The 22,921-nt window shown below is 31.0% G+C and overlaps 1 protein-coding gene and 1 long non-coding RNA gene across 2 annotated transcripts; both read left to right on the top strand.

Annotated features, from left to right (window-relative positions):
• The first annotated feature begins 3,018 nt into the window (after nucleotides 1-3,018).
• On the top strand, nucleotides 3,019-5,923 carry LOC139496434 (uncharacterized). The gene is made up of 3 exons (XR_011657659.1): nucleotides 3,019-3,173; nucleotides 4,800-5,050; nucleotides 5,834-5,923. It is a non-coding gene; the product is annotated as an uncharacterized lncRNA (long non-coding RNA).
• A 14,314-nt stretch (nucleotides 5,924-20,237) lies between these two features.
• Nucleotides 20,238-21,763, top strand: LOC139496430 (uncharacterized). The gene is made up of 2 exons (XM_071285029.1): nucleotides 20,238-20,460; nucleotides 21,477-21,763. Exons 1-2 carry the CDS (start codon nucleotides 20,280-20,282, stop codon nucleotides 21,752-21,754), a joined length of 459 nt encoding a protein of 152 aa, XP_071141130.1. The 5' UTR covers nucleotides 20,238-20,279; the 3' UTR covers nucleotides 21,755-21,763.
• Nucleotides 21,764-22,921: the final 1,158 nt, after the last annotated feature.

Raw genomic sequence — 22,921 nt, 5'->3', positions numbered from 1 at the left:
TCTTCATTCATACTATTTCGAAAATTCCGGAACCGTTGAGTACCCTTAAAAAATGCCATTTTTCTATCAAAAAAGCTGCGGCACCATATGTGTTTGACCATTGCAATTACACCCAAAGGTGTTGATAATTCAGAATTCGAAAATTTTTTTAATGGATCTTTGATAGTGAAAAGGCAGGACCAAATAAGGCTACCATTGTCGCCTATGTAAATAATTACTTCCTTGTAACCATTTAGACCAAGGACATTATAGTTTATTCAGAAAAGACAAACAAGGGGAGATAACTCAATAATAATTCATAGTATACACAGTAAACACATCAACTTACACAATACACTTAAGATATGCGTTAAACAACTATGTCATGTTTCCTTACGTTAAACATGATTCAAGAAGACTTTTCTATGAAACAATAATATAATTTAATGAAAGTTAAACATCAATGAGTGATTGGAAGAGAAAAAAATAAAAAAGGAGAGGCAATTGATACCAACATGACCAGATGGACATTCAAACTCAGTAGTTGAAAAATTAAGATTACATTGAATGTCAAACATTACAATATTATATATAAGTTTTAGTTGAATATCTTATAATAACGTATTTCATTTTATCAAGGTCTGATATACCTGTATACGTTGTCTTGTGTGTTGTATAACAACTTTAAACATGTTAACCTGTATTAATATTATTACGTACACCAATGTACAAAAAAATGTAGTGATATTATTACGTACAACAATGTTCATAACATGATATCTGTACTCTTTGTTTTTCTATTAATTACATTACACAAATATATAAAATGGGATCAATCATTTTTATTAATTTATTTTCATTAGCATAATTCTTGTAAAAAAAAAGCCTAATTAAATTCTCAATTAATTTGCCATTATTGATTTTGTTATTATTAAATTAGAAGCAAACTAAATATATTTTTGCATGCATATGAACATTAAATGATCATTATTCTATCGATATCTTTATCTTGGCATTGCACAAGGTCATGTTCTCCGACTGTGTACTAAATCAGTGGGATATTGGATGAGTAATAATTGATAATCTAGTCTTAGATGCATGATTTTTTTATTATTGGTTTAGAACAAACTGCAAGTAACGCCGAGTACTCTCAGATATGTACTTTTTATTATTTGGATGTACAAGTAATCGGCAACGCCCTCTCCGCGTTTTTAATATTTCTATTTGTATTCAGCTGATGAGACAAGCCTTATTCAAATGATTTTTATAGTTTATTTTTATCTTGTATTGTTACATTACTGTCCAGGATTGGTGGATGATTGGGATCCCGCTTATATGTTTCACCCCGCCACATTCTGTATGTATGTGACTGTCCCATTTCTGAAGCCTGTAATTCAGAGGTAACCGTTGTCGGTTGTTGCTGTGTTTCATATTTCTTTTCGTTCTTTTTTGCACATGAATAAGGTTGTTAATTTTATCATTTACATGGTTTTACATTTATTGTTTCTGTGTCTTTTAGTGCAAAGTGGAAATGATAATCTATAACTTGTTTTTTAATCCACTATGAATAAATATGTTAAAACTAGATAGATGGACTGACCTTAACTTTGTGATTGACAGATAAAACACTATATCCTTTTGCCCATTTCGTTTGACAAAAAATATAAAATCGTAAAGCAAACAAATATCAAATTATTTCTCTCAGAAACAGTTGAGAAATCTTAGACATAAGGTTTTAATTTCTGTTCATTATTTGTGAAATTTCAAAAGTATCAACAAACAGTCACAAAAATAGGAATGTAGCTTTGTATAATATTTAACCATGAATTGAATGCCTTATGGTGACCTGAAGATGAAGGACAACAATAAAAACGTTCCATATTTGGGTTTTACCATGTATTGATATTAATATTGTTTCAAGTACATTTACTCCATATACCTTCATAATCGTATTGGGTATACGACTGACTAAACAAATGCTTCATACTACAACTAAATATCAGAAAAATTCAGACAGTATAGCAGTTGTCCTCTTCGTAACAACTGACAAATCATTGACAATATTTTTTAATTTCAATTTGTTTGGTTGCAGTAAAATTGCAAAGTATTTAAAACCACCAAGTGGATATTTTAGAGGTTTAAAAATCACTTTCAATGACTGAAGCAGGTTACCTATTAAAACTACCGACATCGTATACGTTGAAAGTTAAAATATCTTTATTATGATTATAACTGTATAAATAATAATCAAAATAGAATAGAAAATATCTATCTAAAGAAAAAAACGCAAACTATAAATCTTTTCCCATGTTCAGACGACAAGTTGTTTTAAGAACATGGTACCTTATTTACATTTCTAAAATACATGGTTTGGGAAATCCTCAATTACGTGTCACGAATTCTGTGCATAATAAAACAACGAGCATTCATTGCTATACATATTTAGCATCTTCTACTCATACAAAAAATAATAAAAAATGTGTTAATTTCAATTACCTAAAATCTTTAATTTTCATATACCGCAGAAAATAATGTAGATCCGCAGAAACTCATGTAACAATCTCAAACCTATATCATATAATGGACCGGCTTAGTGCCGGCCCATAATAAACAGGAAATAACTGAATACAAGATGACTATTTATACTAATATATCTACCACAACATGAAAATAAGTTGTTTAACAGTATCGATCAAAACACGACAATCAGGTTCGAATGATATTCGTTTGTTCTGTTGGTCTTCAATTTAACACGTGGTTCATTTGATGACTTTACATTATATGTTTTTGTATTATTTCAAAATAACACTTTTGATTTGAAATTAAATTTGTCCAACCTCAAAACATCATAATTATTGTAATTAATCATACAGATCAAAGATTAAGTTTATCTAAAATTAAAAAAATAATGGATACAATACAAGTCTGTTCTCCATCACGATATTAGCTATGGGGTATATATACTGTTATTAGAAGACCAAGAAAGGTACACTTGGCCTTTGATTCACTAAGGTTTTCATCAAGTCACTGGACGTTGGTCATTGGTGTCTTATCATTCGTCCAGGGTACCTATCCAAGCATAGAACAACCATGGGGAAGGGGAGATGACCAAATGGGAGATGGTATTTATCCCAATGATGGCATTATAGGCGGACAAGGTCAAGGTATTAACCCTATCTACGGCTCGAGCTCTGGTATGTATCATTTTTCAATTTAATGTATTTATAGATAAAATTGGTATTTAAAGGAATATTTAGTCTAACTTTAGATATACTATTCGCATTTTGAAGCACAATTGGTAATATTTTTAAAAGCATATTTACAAAGGCAGTGGTTGCTCGATAACATTGGAACTTCAATGAATGCTTCGATTCTAATACACAGCTACTTTTGTATAGGTACTATTTCTGTACTAAAAATTTGTAGTACTGGAAATCTACTTTTAATATTCAGTGCTATTTTGTTACTCTAAAATTATTGTAATATTTAGGTACCTATATTTTACAGTACTTTATTTGTACTTGAAATTTAGGTACTACATATTTTTGGTTACTATCGTTACATTTTCAGCATTTTGAAAGTTTTTCTATTTCAAATCTCTTAAAGTTATGATTTTCAAACATGAAATATTGTATTATTTTTGTACCAAAATATTTAATATAAATGAAGTACTGTAAAATACAAGTACCTAAATATTACAATAGTTTTAAAGTAAAGAAATAATACTAAGTATTAAAAGAAAATTTCCAGTACTGCATTTTTTTAGTACAGAAATAGTACCTATGCAAAAGTAGCTGTGTAGGACAAATGCGGTAATTTGAAAACCGAAGCACAGTTATTATTGCAGTGTGTTTGTCGGTTATTCTACTTTACCCCTGTAAGACAAAAGCTACACATTTCAACCATTAAATCTTGCATGAACTATTCATAATAAACAACAAGAAAAATGTATTAGAGCCTTTTTATTCTTAACCCATATTTTGTTTTGGTTTGCTACTGTTTACTGTCAAATATACAGTAGACATGTTGTATCTAAGGTGTGAGCCACCATTTTGACCTCCTGAAATCAATAAGTATACGACTGACGCAATAATTCGAATATTAAACCTACCAGAAAACTCCATTCAACTACAATAGTATACTACGAATGTAGAGCGGACACTAAACGAAATAATTTCAAGCGTATGACGTTATGTTTTGAAATAACGTCAATGCACCGAGATCATTCATTAAATATCAATTTTCATGTTATGCATTAATACTTTATATGATGCAAAATAATAATTCAAATAACCGGTGTAGTTTTTTTCCAATTTCAATTTGAACACAAAAAAATACACAGTCTTTGAAAATATGTTACGATAGTTAAATTAACGTTGGAAGTTAAAAGGAACACATCTCTACGTCTGTTTAGTATCGAGAACTGTATTACCATGTTGTTTTAAAAGCGGAGGCAAGTCATATTAGAATTGATTTTTTTACTCTGTCGGTATAAATCAAATTGCCAGATCAGAACGTACTCCTCCGAAAGATTTAGCAGACCCTGCTCCACATGTGACCGACTCTGAACGATATAATATACTTAATTGAAGATATTCTAATTAAGTCATTCATCTGACATATGTACAGGCTTATTTAAGAAGAGGGACGAAGATACCAGAGGGACAGTCAAACTCATTAATCGAAATTAAACTGACAACACCATGGCTACAGACGAAAAAGACAAACGCACAAACAATAGTGTGTTTATACACCAGATATTAAATTTCATATTGTTGTATACAAGTAGATTTTTCTCAATCAATCCCTTTTCTGTACAGGACGAATATGGTGTACTTGTCGTCGGCGTTGTCGTTATAGGGAATGGAGTGTGAGGTACACCTGTATACTACCATTTTACCCCAGATACTGGAGAACATGTTGTAAATATTTGAGAAATTATCAAACATCATCTTTGTACGGTGGTTATGCTGGTTCAACTTACCCACAAACTTACCCTGGATCTATGTAAACTCAAATGAATGGAATGGCAGGAGGTAGCTTACCACCAAAAGGTGTCTAAAAATATAAGGTAAGAAGTCTTTATACTAGTTTCGGTGGTTGGCAAAGAAGTAATGATCTGTGCTATTTCTACTTGTTATACTTGTCTGCAGTGCATAACATTTTTCCAGACATACATCCTAAACTAACAGGCTCTCTTTTCAAAGTCAGAAGCATTTACTTTAGTTTTGTTGTTTGTTCTATGTTTTATATCTGATTCCCTGTTTGTTTACTGGTTTTTCATAAAGCACACCATGTGTTTTCACGTCTGAATTTAAAATGTTGGTCGCAGTGGGTTTTTCTTTTTGTTAAAGGCCGTGCAATGGCCCATAGTTTATATTTGTATTGACACACCAAACCGACAACAAAAACACAAAGAAAGGTTATCACGAATTGAAGAAACTTAGTCGAGCAACACTTATCTTTTTAAAGCAATTTCAATTGATTAAAGCATAATATATATGCATATAAATTGTTATATGACCATACATTTTGTATGCAAAAATTTGAAACTTGGTATCATATCTATATATAATAACAGACAGTATTGTCACATTCTTAATTTTTTTTATATCTTTTTCTGTAACATTTGTTTTGATTGGTTCATGTGAATTGCTATGCCTACAAATCTGCCTTATTTGATCTTACTTATGGATGAAAAGAAGTCAGATTCTTTAAATTTGTGGCATCACATACCTTTCTGTATGGTCATCATAACGCTTTCAATTTGGAAAAATATTTTCATTTAAATCCAAGAAATACACTTTTTCAACAAATAGATTTAAGTATAAAATGTTATAATTTTCTATTGTAGACAAATAGACAGAAACCAGACATAGAAAGAACAGAAGTATAACGGATTTCTCTTATATAATACGAATTAAATATTCTGCATGTCAAATAATTTGTTTTTATCTTTCCGTTGAATATTTTTAAGATGACATTTTGTTTGTTTTGTTATCTGCGCTGTCCTCTCTTACTTTCTCGTAGTCACTAATGGTCAAAATGTAGAAATGAGTTAATCATGTTGATAACGTTGTTCACATGTGTCAATAATTAGTTTCTCTATTAAATGATTTAAAAGCAGATATACAAGTATAGATTTATAAGAAGCCTTTTCAATAAGAGTGCTTACTGTGTACCAATAATATTGGGGGTAAAAGATTTTTAAAGTTTTAAAAAAAGCAAAGGAACACAGTTTACTGAAGACATGGCCGCATATTTGTGAATAATAACTTTGGTGCTCGGCTTTGATTGCTGATGAAATTTATGTTAGTTATTTAGAAAGAGGTTTCATGGAGCACTTGGTGAACACAAACAAACAAATATGTTTAAAAAAGCAACACAAAAGATATATAGAAAATCCCATTAGAAAAAATGAATAAAAGAATACACAAATTATCGTAGAACAATAACACAATGACATTATGTTTAAGTACAGAGCCACATCATATGTACCAAAGAAACATATAAAGGCATTTGCATGGTTTTACACTAGTAAGTTTTAGGCCCTTTTTAGCTTTTTGTCCGGTGAGAACCCAGGCTCCGTGTTAAAGGCCATACATTGAACTATAATGGTTTACTTTTATAAATTGTTATTTGGATGGGGAGTTGTCTCATTGGCACGCACACCACATATTCCCATATCTATTTAGACAAATCATATTAGCAAAACTGAAAGACAAAAAAAAAAAAGAGATCTCGTTTCGGATATAAAATACAAATTTATTTCTGCGGTGGAAGATTTATCGTGCATGATCTTAGTGATGGACCTCTGTCTTCATCCGTAGTTGCTACCTTACTCGACTAATATGTTTTGTAGTTCAGATAACAGATTCAAATAGATGTCATTTTGAACGTCTGTATTTATATTAAGTTTCTTTTATATGGCATAGCGATATATCAACAACATAAATGATTCATTAACTTGAATATTCTGTTTATTTTATTAAAATTTAATAGCAGATTCTGAGTCTTCACCAAAGGCCTTTCAAAATTTTGGAACTTGCCTCCTTATGAACTGGTCATAGACAACCGGTCACCTAGAAATCGCCTTGTGTTGTAATTTTGTCGCAAAGAACTATATTCGTCTAATTCTATTGTGTCTATTGTTGTTTAGTGCTTCTTCATTTACTTTGTCAATATAATTGACGGTATACGTGTAGCAACGCTGTTTTGAGTAATATTTTCTCTTTTGAATTGCCTATCGGGCAACGAGTGGTTTTTCTTGCAAGGTTGATGGTCAGGACTGCCAAACGTACTGGTGGCAGTCGACAGTATATCGAAATCATTCAAATTATCGCCCGCAAAAGGAGCCACAGGAACAGTTAATTCCGCACACAGACATACGGACACACAGAGGATAAAAATAACAAGACGAGGTATGATTGTCAATGAGACTACTATCCAACAAAGTTCAAATAAAGTGAATATCAGTTATTCTAAGCAACCGTACGGAATTCTTCGATGAGAAAAATCTATACCGTATAGTTTTCTATAAAAGGTACAGACAAGAAACTATGAAACGTTTTAATTGAGAAAATTAACGTCAAATTTATAACAAAAACAATAAACGAAACCAAATATGACAGACTTGAACAAACGACAGCATTGAACTAGGAACAGGCAACATAGTAGGTGACTGGATTTTACATGTTTGTGGGCACTCAACCGTACCCGTAACCTGGGAGAGTGGAAAAATCACAATATAGGAATAAACTATGAAAATAAATTAAAAATAGCTTATATCATCAGATTGATACCGAACAAGTGGCGACCAATTTTAAACAACATGTGATTTGTACACAGCGGTTTCCTGGGCCACAAAAATGGTGCAAACAATTTCACTTGCCAGAAAAAACACGAACTTCAATTAGATTTAGTAGAGACCCCATATATATAAGCGAATAAAATATAGGCTAACTATCTTAAATGATAAATAAATTAATATGTAAAGCTTTGCGCTGGTTTTACCGGAAGAGTGCAAAATTTAATTGACCGAAAAGAATACAATCTTCACTTTATCATGCATCCAAAGAAATTACATGATGCATTTTGCTTTTGATGCGATAAATAACAATCTAAAAGCCTTTGAGACAACCTTTTTGTCCTTTTCTTTTTAAGCCATGGCGTTGTCAGTTTATTTTCGATTTATGAGTTTGACTGTCCCTATGGTATCTTTCGTCCCTCCTTTAAACGATTAATTGTCTCTCGACTCTCATTGTTTTGTTAGTAAAATCTATTCATTTATCTAAAACGTTTATTTAATGTACTTGGACGCTGAAAAGCGTATTGTATTTTTTATTGATAAAAATCCTATTTATTGACCGGAGACAAATGTCGAACATTCTTTATATTGATAAAAATGAGCATCAACTAAACATTTATCCAATAGGTTACTTAAGAAAAGGTTAAAAAGGAGTTGAACAAAAGAATCCGTTAAAAAATAGATATTTACTTTACCAAAAATGTATACCTTAATATTGAAAGTATAGTAATGAATACTGGTGTTGATAGTCTTTTATAGTTGCTTTTTTATGAATTTTCAGGACTTAAAACAAGAATGAGATTATAGGCACTATAATTTAATGATAAAAGACACACAAAGGGAGATAATTCAATATTATACAGAATGCATTGAAGATAAAAAAGTATGCAATACACCTACCATACGCATTACATAAGTATGTCAAGTTTGCTAGCGGTAATCATCATGCAAGAAAACTTTTCTATGAAGCAATTATAAGTTATATTGAAAACTAAACATCAATGAGTGATTGGAAGATATCTAAAGAGGAAAGGCAAAAGACAAAAGAGGGACATTCAAACTCATACGTCGAAAAATAAAGACTACATTACGTTATTATATAAATGTTTTCATGGATTATCCAACTTTTTTTTATTACAAAAAAGAAGAAGTGGTATGATTTTTACGTACACCAATGTAGTGATATCATTACCTACAATAAGGTAGGTAAATTAATACGTTCACCAATGTAGTGATATCATTCCTTACAATAAGGTAGGTATATTAATACGTACACCAATGTAGTGATATCATTACTTACAATAAGGTAGGTATATTAATACGTACACCAATGTAGTGATATCTTTATTTACAATAAGGTAGGTAAATTAATACGTACACCAATGTAGTGATATCATTACCTACAATAAGGTAGGTATATTAATACGTACATCAATGTAGTGATATCGTTACCTACAATAAGGTAGGTATATTAATACGTACATCAATGTAGTGATATCATTACCTACAATAAGGTAGGTATATTAATACGTACACCAATGTAGTGATATCATTACCTACAATAAGGTAGGTATATTAATACGTACACCAATGTAGTGATATTATGACCTACAATAAGGTAGATATATTAATACGTACACCAATGTAGTGATATCATGACCTACAATAAGGTAGGTATATTAATACGTACACCAATGAAGTGATATCATTACCTACAATAAGGTAGGTATATTAATACGTACACCAATGTAGTGATATCATGACCTACAATAAGGTAGATATATTAATACGTACACCAATGTAGTGATATCATGACCTACAATAAGGTAGGTATATTAATACGTACACCAATGAAGTGATATCATTACCTACAATAAGGTAGGTATATTAATACGTACACCAATGTAGTGATATCATTACCTAAAATAAGGTAGGTATATTAATACGTACACCAATGTAGTGATATCATTACCTACAATAAGGTAGGTATATTAATACGTACACCAATGTAGTGATATTTTTATTTACAATAAGGTAGGTATATTAATACGAACACCAATGTAGTGATATCATTACCTTCAATAAGGTAGGTATATTAATACGTACACTAATATAGAAATATCATTACCTACAATAAGGTAGGTAAATTAATACGTACACCAATGTAGTGATATCATTACCTACAATAAGGTAGGTATAGTAATACGTACACCAATGTAGTGATATCATTACCTACAATAAGGTAGGTATATTAATACGTACACCAATGTAGTGATATCATGACCTACAATAAGGTAGGTATATTAATACGTACACCAATGTAGTGATATCATTACCTACAATTAGGTAGGTATATTAATACGTACACCAATGTAGTGATATCATTACCTACAATAAGGTAGGTATATTAATACGTACACCAATGAAGTGATATCATTACCTACAATAAGGTAGGTATATTAATACGTACACCAATGTAGTGATATCATTACCTACAATAAGGTAGGTATATTAATACGTACACCAATGAAGTGATATCATGACCTACAATAAGGTAGGTATATTAATACGTACACCAATGTAGTGATATCATTACCTACAATAAGGTAGGTATATTAATACGTACACCAATGTAGTGATATCATTACCTACAATAAGGTAGGTATATTAATACGTACACCAATGTAGTGATATCATTACCTACAATAAGGAAGGTATATTAATACGTACACCAATGTAGTGATATCATGACCTACAATAAGGTAGGTATATTAATACGTACACCAATGTAGTGATATCATTACCTACAATAAGGAAGGTATATTAATACGTACACCAATGTAGTGATATCATGACCTACAATAAGGTAGGTATATTAATACGTACACCAATGTAGTGATATCATTACCTACAATTAGGTAGGTATATTAATACGTACACCAATGTAGTGATATCATTACCTACAATAAGGTAGGTATATTAATACGTACACCAATGTAGTGATATCATTACCTACAATAAGGTAGGTATATTAATACGTACACCAATGTAGTGATATCATTACCTACAATTAGGTAGGTATATTAATACGTACACCAATGTAGTGATATCATGACCTACAATAAGGTAGGTATATTAATACGTACACCAATGTAGTGATATCATTACCTACAATAAGGTAGGTATATTAATACGTACACCATTATAGAAATATCATTACGTACAATAAGGTAGGTATATTAATACGTACACCAATGTAGTGATATCATTACCTACAATAAGGTAGGTATATTAATATGTACACCAATGTAGTGATATCATGACCTACAATAAGGTAGGTATATTAATATGTACACCAATGTAGTGATATCATTACCTACAATAAGGTAGGTATATTAATACGTACACCAATGTAGTGATATCATTACCTACAATAAGGTAGGTATATTAATACGTACACCAATATAGTGATATAATTACCTACAATAAGGTAGGTATATTAATACGTACACCAATGTAGTGATATCATTACCTACAATAAGGTAGGTATATTAATACGTACACCAATGTAGTGATATCATGACCTACAATAAGGTAGGTATATTAATACGTACACCAATGTAGTGATAGCATTACCTACAATAAGGTAGGTATAGTAATACGTACACCAATGTAGTGATATCATGACGTACAATGAGGTAGGTATATTAATACGTACACCAATGTAGTGATATCATGACCTACAACAAGGAAGGTATATTAATACGTACACCAATGTAGTGATATTTTTATTTACAATAAGGTAGGTATATTAATACGTACACCAATGTAGTGATATCATTACCTACAATAAGGTAGGTATATTAATACGTACACCAATGTAGTGATATCATGACCTACAATAAGGTAGGTATATTAATACGTACACCAATGTAGTTATATCATGACCTACAATAAGGTAGGTATATTAATACGTACACCAATGTAGTGATATTATTACCTACAATAAGGTAGGTATATTAATACGTACACCAATGTAGTGATATCATTACCTACAATAAGGTAGGTAAATTAATACGTACACCAATGTAGTGATATCGTTACCTACAATAAGGTAGGTAAATTAATACGTACACCAATGTAGTGATATCATGACCTACAATAAGGTAGGTATATTAATACTTACATCAATGTAGTGATATCATTACCTACAATAAGGTAGGTATATTAATACGTACACCAATGTAGTGATATCATTACCTACAATAAGGTAGGTATATTAATACGTACACCAATGTAGTGATATCATTACCTACAATTAGGTAGGTATATTAATACGTACACCAATGTAGTGATATCATGACCTACAATAAGGTAGGTATATTAATACGTACACCAATGTAGTGATATCATTACCTACAATAAGGTAGGTATATTAATACGTACACCATTATAGAAATATCATTACGTACAATAAGGTAGGTATATTAATACGTACACCAATGTAGTGATATCATTACCTACAATAAGGTAGGTATATTAATATGTACACCAATGTAGTGATATCATGACCTACAATAAGGTAGGTATATTAATACGTACACCAATGTAGTGATATCATTACCTACAATAAGGTAGGTATATTAATACGTACACCAATGTAGTGATATCATTACCTACAATAAGGTAGGTATATTAATACGTACACCAATATAGTGATATCATTACCTACAATAAGGTAGGTATATTAATACGTACACCAATGTAGTGATATCATTACCTACAATAAGGTAGGTATATTAATACGTACACCAATGTAGTGATATCATGACCTACAATAAGGTAGGTATATTAATACGTACACCAATGTAGTGATATCATTACCTACAATAAGGTAGGTATATTAATACGTACACCAATGTAGTGATATCATGACGTACAATGAGGTAGGTATATTAATACGTACACCAATGTAGTGATATCATGACCTACAACAAGGAAGGTATATTAATACGTACACCAATGTAGTGATATTTTTATTTACAATAAGGTAGGTATATTAATACGTACACCAATGTAGTGATATTATGACCTACAATAAGGTAGGTATATTAATACGTACACCAATGTAGTGATATCATTACCTACAATAAGGTAGGTATATTAATATGTACACCAATGTAGTGATATCATTACCTTCAATAAGGTAGGTATATTAATACGTACACCAATGTAGTGATATCATGACCTAAAATAAGGTAGGTATATTAATACGTACACCAATGTAGTGATATCATTATCTACAGTAAGGTAGGTATAGTAATACGTACACCAATGTAGTGATATCATGACCTAAAATAAGGCAGGTATATTAATACGTACACCAATGTAGTGATATCATTATCTACAGTAAGGTAGGTATAGTAATACGTACACCAATGTAGTGATATCATGACCTAAAATAAGGTAGGTATATTAATACGTACACCAATGTAGTGATATCATGACCTACAACAAGGAAGGTATATTAATACGTACACCAATGTAGTGATATTTTTATTTACAATAAGGTAGGTATATTAATACGTACACCAATGTAGTGATATTATGACCTACAATAAGGTAGGTATATTAATACGAACACCAATGTAGTGATATCTTTATTTACAATAAGGTAGGTATATTAATACGTACACCAATGTAGTGATATCGTTACCTACAATAAGGTAGGTATATTAATACGTACACCAATGTAGTGATATCATTACCTACAGTAAGGTAGGTACATTAATACGTACACCAATGTAGTGATATCGTTACCTACAATAAGGTAGGTATATTAATACGTACACCAATGTAGTGATATCATTACCTACAATAAGGTAGGTATATTAATACGTACACCAATGAAGTGATATCATTACATACAATAAGGTAGGTATATTAATACGTACACCAATGTAGTGATATCATTACCTACAATAAGGTAGGTATATTAATATGTACACCAATATAGAAATATCATTACCTACAATAAGGTAGGTATATTAATTCGTACACCAATGTAGTGATATCTTTATTTACAATAAGGTAGGTATATTAATACGTACACCAATGTAGTGATATCATTTCCTACAATAAGGTAGGTATATTAATACGTACACCAATGTAGTGATATCATTACCTACAATAAGGTAGGTATATTAATACGTACATCAATGTAGTGATATCATTACCTACAATAAGGTAGGTATATTAATACGTACACCAATGTAGTGATATCATTACCTACAATAAGGTAGGTATATTAATACGTACACCAATGAAGTGATATCATTACATACAATAAGGTAGGTATATTAATACGTACACCAATGTAGTGATATCATTACCTACAATAAGGTAGGTATATTAATATGTACACCAATATAGAAATATCATTACCTACAATAAGGTAGGTATATTAATACGTACACCAATGTAGTGATATCTTTATTTACAATAAGGTAGGTATATTAATACGTACACCAATGAAGTGATATCATGACCTACAACAAGGTAGGTATATGAATACGTACACTAAGGTAGTGATATCTTTATTTACAATAAGGTAGATATATTAATACGTACACCAATGTAGTGATATCATGACCTACAACAAGGTAGGTATATTAATACGTACACTAAGGTAGTGATATCTTTATTTACAATAAGGTAGGTATATTAATACGTACACCAATGTAGTGATATCGTTACCTACAATAAGGTAGGTATATTAATACGTACATCAATGTAGTGATATCATTACCTACAATAAGGTAGGTATATTAATACGTACACCAATGTAGTGATATCATTACCTACAATAAGGTAGGTATATTAATACGTACACCAATGAAGTGATATCATAACTACAATAAGGTAGGTATATTAATACGTACACCAATGTAGTGATATCATTACCTACAATAAGGTAGGTATAGTAATACGTACACCAATGAAGTGATATCATTACCTACAGTAAGGTAGGTATATTAATACGTACACCAATGTAGTGATATCATTACCTACAATAAGGTAGGTATATTAATACGTTCACCAATATAGAAATATCATTACCTACAATAAGGTAGGTATATTAATACGTACACCAATGTAGTGATATCTTTATTTACAATAAGGTAGGTATATTAATACGTACACCAATGTAGTGATATCATGACCTACAACAAGGTAGGTATATTAATACGTACACCAAGGTAGTGATATCTTTATTTACAATAAGGTAGGTATATTAATACGTACACCAATGTAGTGATATCATTACCTACAATAAGGTAGGTATATTAATACGTACACCGATGTAGTGATATCATTACCTACAATAAGGTAGGTATATTAATACGTACACCAATGTAGTGATATCATTACCTACAATAAGGTAGGTATATTAATACGTACACCAATGTAGTGATATCATTACCTACAATAAGGTAGGTATAGTAATACGTACACCAATGAAGTGATATCATTACCTACAGTAAGGTAGGTATATTAATACGTACACCAATGTAGTGATATCATTACCTACAATAAGGTAGGTATATTAATACGTACACCAATGTAGTGATATCATTACCTACAATAAGGTAGGTATATTAATACGTACACCAATATAGAAATATCATTACCTACAATAAGGTAGGTATATTAATACGTACACCAATGTAGTGATATCTTTATTTACAATAAGATAGGTATATTAATACGTACACCAATGTAGTGATATCATGACCTACAACAAGGTAGGTATATTAATACGTACACCAAGGTAGTGATATCTTTATATACAATAAGGTAGGTATATTAATACGTACACCAATGTAGTGATATCGTTACCTACAAATAAGGTAGGTATATTAATATGTACACCAATATAGAAATATCATTACCTACAATAAGGTAGGTATATTAATACGTACACCAATGTAGTGATATCATTACCTACAATAAGGTAGGTATATTAATACGTACACCAATGAAGTGATATCATTATCTACAATAAGGTAGGTACATTAATACGTACACCAATGTAGTGATATCATTACCTACAATAAGGTAGGTATATTAATACGTACACCAATGTAGTGATATCATTACCTACAATAAGGTAGGTATATTAATACGTACACCAATGAAGTGATATCATTATCTACAATAAGGTAGGTATATTAATACGTACACCAATGTAGTGATATCATTACCTACAATAAGGTAGGTATAGTAATACGTACACCAATGAAGTGATATCATTACCTACAGTAAGGTAGGTATATTAATACGTACACCAATGTAGTGATATCATTACCTACAATAAGGTAGGTATATTAATACGTACACCAATGTAGTGATATCACTACCTTCAATAAGGTAGGTATATTAATACGTACACCAATATAGAAATATCATTACCTACAATAAGGTAGGTATATTAATACGAACACCAATGTAGTGATATCATTACCTACAATAAGGTAGGTATATTAATACGTACACCAATGTAGTGATATCATTACCTACAATAAGGTAGGTATATTAATACGTACGCCAATGTAGTGATATCATTACCTACAATAAGGTAGGTATATTAATACGTACACCATTATACAGAACATGGGTATCATTATCCTTTGTTTTTATATTATTTACATTACAAAAATATATGAAATGGGATAAATTATTTTGCTCTAATTCTTCGTCAATTTATCCCTTTCGGCACCCAGTGTATAAACACATTTAATCAACGTGTGGTTCGTTTGTTCTCAGTTTTTCATTGGTTTACATCCGATTATGACGTCGAAATGTCTTGTTTTCCTCTTAACGTCCTATTGTGACGGCATGAAAAAAGGTGACCATGCCTGAAGACGTCACCTAGAAAGAACACCTCTTTTTGCAGATCAGTCGCAAAGAAGAAATACTTTTGCCTGCGTATTGTTTGAAAATCATTAGAGAAACAGGTTCTACCACCAAATATCGTGTAATACGATATTTATCCACTCTCGACAGTTAAGTTTTAAATATTTAAAACGCTCGGCGAGCCTTGCGTTTTAAATTTGAAAATTTAGCTGTCTCGAGTGGATAAATATTGTATCACACTTGATTCAGTGGTAGAATATATATTTATCATTTGGTTTTTATTAGCAAAAAAGGACTACAGGTTGTTTATATTTTGTGTTTTGATTTCTAAATAAAATGAATACTTTTTAAAAAGATATGATTTAAAAAAAATAATGATTATAAAAGATAATATGAAAAAGCTAAAATAAAATCTGCTTTAAAACAAGAATACGTGAAATGTCTTGTAAAAGAAAATTCTGTTTATATTCCAAATTGTCATAAAATTACTGCTGTTAAGACAATATTTCCCATGCACTAATTCACAGATATTGCCCGTGACCTGAACTACGAGACGTTCCATTGGAACGTTAGCCACGTAGAGCGCAAAGGACTACCGTGATTATAGAAAAAACGTGCAATTAATTATAAACAAATAATAATACTTGTAGCTTAATCTTAAAAAAATATAATTCAACCAATCATGCAAAAACTGTTCGGAAAAAGATTCAGTTTTACACGGGAAACTCCAGACTAGAATTAACGACAAAGGGAACACAGATTACCTTAGCTGGATTTGGCAAAACGTTTAGAAATTTTGGTCCTCAATGCTCTTCAACTTCGTACTTTATTTGGCCTTTTTAACTTTTTGGGATTCGAGCGTCACTTATGAGTCTTTTGTAGACGAAACGCGCGTCTGGCGTATATATAAAATTTAGTCCTGGTATCTATGATGAGTTTATTTCCATATTGTTAATTTCTATCTTTCGGACTGCGATTTTCCATTTACACCATCTTATGGTGTTTATATATGACAACTATTTTGCTATGCTTTAATTAATTCTTCTATATGTGTAAATATTTGATTTTGAAGTTTGGTTGTGCCTGTCGAAAACATATTTACAATGGGGATATCACATCCGCATTTTTACGGAGAATTTGATTATTGTGTCTGGAAAGGAGTAGGTTCTGTAAGACCTCTTTTTGGCCCCAAAATTTATCAGTTTTACAAAATTGTTATTAATGTAAACTTTAAGTTATTTATAAGAAAGTAGAACACTTCTGTTACATACATATGGGCTGTTTTTTACGAGTTTTGAACAGCGGTATACTACTGTTTCCTTTATTTGACAATACAGTGCACATATATCGGGTACTGGCATCATTAATACATGCTAAATTACCGAAATCTTCATAATTTTAGCATTTTGCGTTACATTTGGTACGGTTTTCGTCTTGAATGGAAGTGGCCGCATTCGTGTTAATTCTTGATATTTAAATGTAAGTTGTATTTGATTGAGGGTGAACAAGGATGCGGCCACTTTCATTTTTGACAAAAACTATCTGAAAAGTGGCATATTATGGCATATTTGGTAGATTTATCATATTTAAGCTTGAATATGAGCGTCTGAAAAGAATAAATCAGTTCAAATCGTTTTCACAATCTAATTGAATCGACTGAAGTAGACACTTTAGTGTTTAAAAAGTGTACAACATCTTTCATCAGATGAAGCTGAAATTTGAGGCCAAAATTGGCCCTTACCGGACCTACTCCTTTAAAAACAATCATGGTAAACTTATTCAAAAAGGTTATAAATTAAACAATGTAATTAGATCTTTAAATATTGTTTTATATATTAACATTGATTTTATTTTCATTAAAATCAAATTAGTTATCATTGTTATACACATATGTTCATTAGTGGATCTACATTCTATCGTTACATGTATCTTAACAATGCACAAGGAAATGTTCTCTGACTGTTTATAACGTCTTTAAACATAATTTGATTGTTGGATATGTATTGATTGAAAATAAAGTCTTAGACTCATGATTTTTAATTATTATTTGTTATGTGCTATCAACAAGCTGCCAGTATTTGTGAGTAAACTCGTATCTGTTATAATTGCCTTTTTGATATGCATGTTCCCGGCAACGTCCACTCTGTGTTTATGAATTTTTGTATTCATCTGATAAGTAAAACTTTTTTCAAATGATTTGTATACTAGCAGTTCATTATAATGTTGTGTTGTTACACCCCTGTTCCAGGTTAGTAGAGGGTTGGGATCCCGGTTACATGTTTTACCCCACTACATTTTGTATGTATGTGACTGTCCCAAGTCAGGAGCCTGTAATTCAGTGGTTGTCGTTATTGTTGTGTTACACGTTTGTTTTTCGTTCATTTTCTGTACATGAATTAGGTTGTTAGTTGTTCGTTTTCTCGTTTTAATTGATTAACATTAATCGTTTTGGTGCCTGTTATGACTGACTATGCGGTATTGATGTTGCGAAGTGTTAAAGGTCGTAGGGTAACCTATATTGGTAATTGCAGTGTCATTTGGTCTTTTGTGAAGAGTTGTTTAATTGGCAATCACCACACATCTTCTTTTTTGTATCAAATAACAAAAATGGGAAATCTTGCATAAAAACTCACAATAAAACAACTATCATCTATCTTTTAAGTCACTTATTTTTGTCTTGCTACAAGTTACAGATTCGTAATAAGCAACATTAAACATGTGCATACAGGACAAAGTATAATATACATCAATAAATTTGAACGATATTCGATAAAATAAAAATTATAGGAAACTTGTTTAAATCTTTTATCCATCAATATATACCTATTTTATTAGTTTATATGCAGTCTTAAAAAAGTAACAGCATATTAAAGGTTTGTGAATGGAAGTAAAATACACTTTGTATTGTGGTACCTTAAAGCGCAGATATTGTATATCTTTATGTTGAAATTTTTGTTAGACAAATTAGAATGCGTGTTTTTTTGTTTGTTTTAGTCAGTTGCGTTGTGACATTTTTTAATGTAGTAGTATAGGGTTTTTGAAATAAGTATGGCAAATCGATCACAATAATTGTTACATATCCGATGACGCCTCTTTCAGGAAATAAGACAGAACTAAATAGATATGAAATTACTAAATGTAAGTTCATTATTTGTACCAATGTTTCTACCAAAAACACGTAAATACGTTGTTTAACAGTATCGATCAAAACATGAAAATCAGGTTCGAATGATGTTCTGTTGTTCTGTTGTTCTGTTGTTCTTCAAATTAACACGTGGTTTATTGTTGCTTGATGACTTTTACATTACATGTAATTGTATATTTTCAAAATAACACTTTTGAATTGAAATTAAATTTGTCGAACCACAAAACATCATAATTAATGTAATTAATCATACAGATAAAAGAAAAAGTCTATCTTGAATTTAAAAATAATGGATACCATACAAGTCTGTTTTCCATCATGGTTTTAAGTATGGGGTATATATAACGTTACTAATACTAGTAGACCAAGCACAGTACTCTTGGCCTTAGATTCACTTAGGTTTACAACAAGTCACTGGACATAGCCATCAACATGGGACTTCCAACTCTTCTTCTTGTATTTGTCATTGCTGTCTTACCATTCATCCAAGGTACCACACCTGAATATTTTGAACAACAACCATGGGGAATGGGCGGTGACCAACTCGGAAGTGGTATTTATCCTACAGCTGGACAAGGTCAAGGTCTTAATCCAATCTACGGCTCAAGCTCAGGTTTGTACCATTTTCAGTTTAATGTTCCGTCCTTATAATTAAAGTTTATATCTATATATGTATTTATATCGAATCTAATTTTAGATATTTTTCGCCATTTGAAAGTCATATTTTCAGAATCGACTCATACAGGTAGTAATAATCGATTCTAAGGACGAATACGTTTTTCTGGTAAACAAAATCTGAAGCAAAGGTAATATTATGGTGTGTATGGATATAATTCTATATCACACCTATATTTTAAAAGCTACAAATTTCTAAAATAAATCTAAGGCTACATGAATAATTCCTTTAATAACCACAAGAAAAAATGTCACCAAGTCATTAATTCTCAACCAATATTTTACTTTGGTTTATTTCTATTCACTGACAATTTTGCAGTTGACAGAAGTGAGCCGCCATACTGACTTGCTAAAATCAATGAATGTTCGGCTGATGCAATAGAATAGAAAATTAAACCTACCGGAAAACTTTTTATTGTATCTCGTTGTTGTTTACAACGCGACAGAAGCACTTCAAATAAGAATTGAACGTTCAAACGTATTAATAAAATTGTTAAAAGTCTAGTTTTGCGACAATGTTACTAACAAGACTGTGCAGAGGAAATGAAAAGCAAAGCAACACGTGGTAATTTATACTCAGATATATAACATTGGATTATATTGTTTTACAATTTTATTTAAAAAAATACAATAAGAACAGTAAAATAAGTGAGTCGAACAGAAACCTCAAAACCATGGCAAGAAGAAAAAAGATAAAAAGAAAAAGCAAAGTCTACAGAACTATTCATAGAAAACTAAGGTTGATCAGAACCTTATCACCCGAAAGAGAAAGCAGACATTGATCCACACTTGGCTCACTATGAACACGATGATATTATCAATGCAAGCTTTACAAAGTTAACTATTAGACTGTTTATACAGAGTTTGTTAATAAATTTTGTTATATCTAAAAACAAATGTGTTGCCTTATTTACATTATTATGTATTTGCAAACTTAATTTCTGTCCTGTACAGGAAGAATATGGTGTACTTGTCGTCGGCGATGTCGTTATAGGGAATGGACTATGAGGTACACTTGTGTCCTTCCATTTTATCCCAGATACTGGAGAACCTGTTGTAAATATTTGAGAAATTATCAAACATCATCTTTGTACGGTGGCAATAGAGGTTCAACATACCCTGGATCCATGTACCCTCAAACTTACCCTGAATCTATGTACCCTCAAATGAGTTACCCTACATACTCACCATATGGAATGGGAGGAGGTAGCCTGCCACCAAAAGGTGCCTAAGAACTGAAGGTAAGATATCGTTGTAATAGTTTTGATGATTGGTACAGGCAGCATGATCTGTGCTGTTTATGGTTGTGTCTAAGAACTGAAGGTAAGATATCGTTGTAATAGTTTCGATGATTGCTACAGGCGGCATAATCTGTGCTGTTTATGGTTGTGTCTAAGAACTGAAGGTAAGATATCGTTGTAATAGTTTCGATGATTGGTACAGACGATATGATCTGTGCCGTTTATGGTTGTGTCTAAGAACTGAAGGTAAGATATCGTTGTAATAGTTTCGATGATTGGTACAGACGGTATGATCTGTGCTGTTTATGGTTGATATACTTGACTGCTGGTGATTCAAATTTATCCGAATATAAATCATACAAAACAATAGATAAAGGAAGATGTGGTATGAGTGCCAATGAGACAACCCTCCATTCAAGTAACAATTTATAAAAGTAAACCATTATAGAAAAACTTGTTATGTTGAGCTAGTATGTTTTAATATACTTTATAACAATAGTAATATTTGTACCAATTAAACATTCTTAATATATCTCATTACAGAGTTAAAATGGTTTTTTTAATTGAGATCTTTAAATAGCTTAAATGATTTATCATGACAAATAATATATGCACATTATTGTTAAAGATGTTATTATTTTCTAGTGTTAGCTAATGTTAATATTTCCTATTGTAGATAAAACAGACATAGAAAAAACAGACAAATAACGGATTGATTTTGAATTATACGAATTAAATAATCTGCATTTAAAATTATTTGTTTTTCTATTTCATTGATATATTTTACCGTCGATTTTTTGTATGTAGGTCTTTTATCTGATTCTCTTGTCTCTAATATCTAAAGCAAGTTATTGTCTACATGTCGAATGAGAAAACACACGCATTCACATGTGTCGTTAATTTTAAGTGAATTATAAACACATGTAATGCCATAGTTGTACAAGAAGCTTTTCGCCTAGTATTGATTAAAGTTAATCAAGAACACTAAGAGCTTAGGATGGTTAAAGCAAACAAACTATTTATTTTAAGTCGTGGTTTTCCAACTTCTTGGTAAAATACATCACCCACGGACCCGGATGTTAATCTCATAAATATCATAACCTATGGTTGAAATATCACCGTAGACTATTGTCTGTTGTTAATGCTGTGTTCAAATCT

This window comes from Mytilus edulis, chromosome 11 (assembly GCF_963676685.1).
Source record: "Mytilus edulis chromosome 11, xbMytEdul2.2, whole genome shotgun sequence".
Taxonomy (NCBI): Eukaryota; Metazoa; Mollusca; class Bivalvia; order Mytilida; family Mytilidae; genus Mytilus; species Mytilus edulis.
This window is presented reverse-complemented; position numbering and strand designations above follow the sequence as displayed.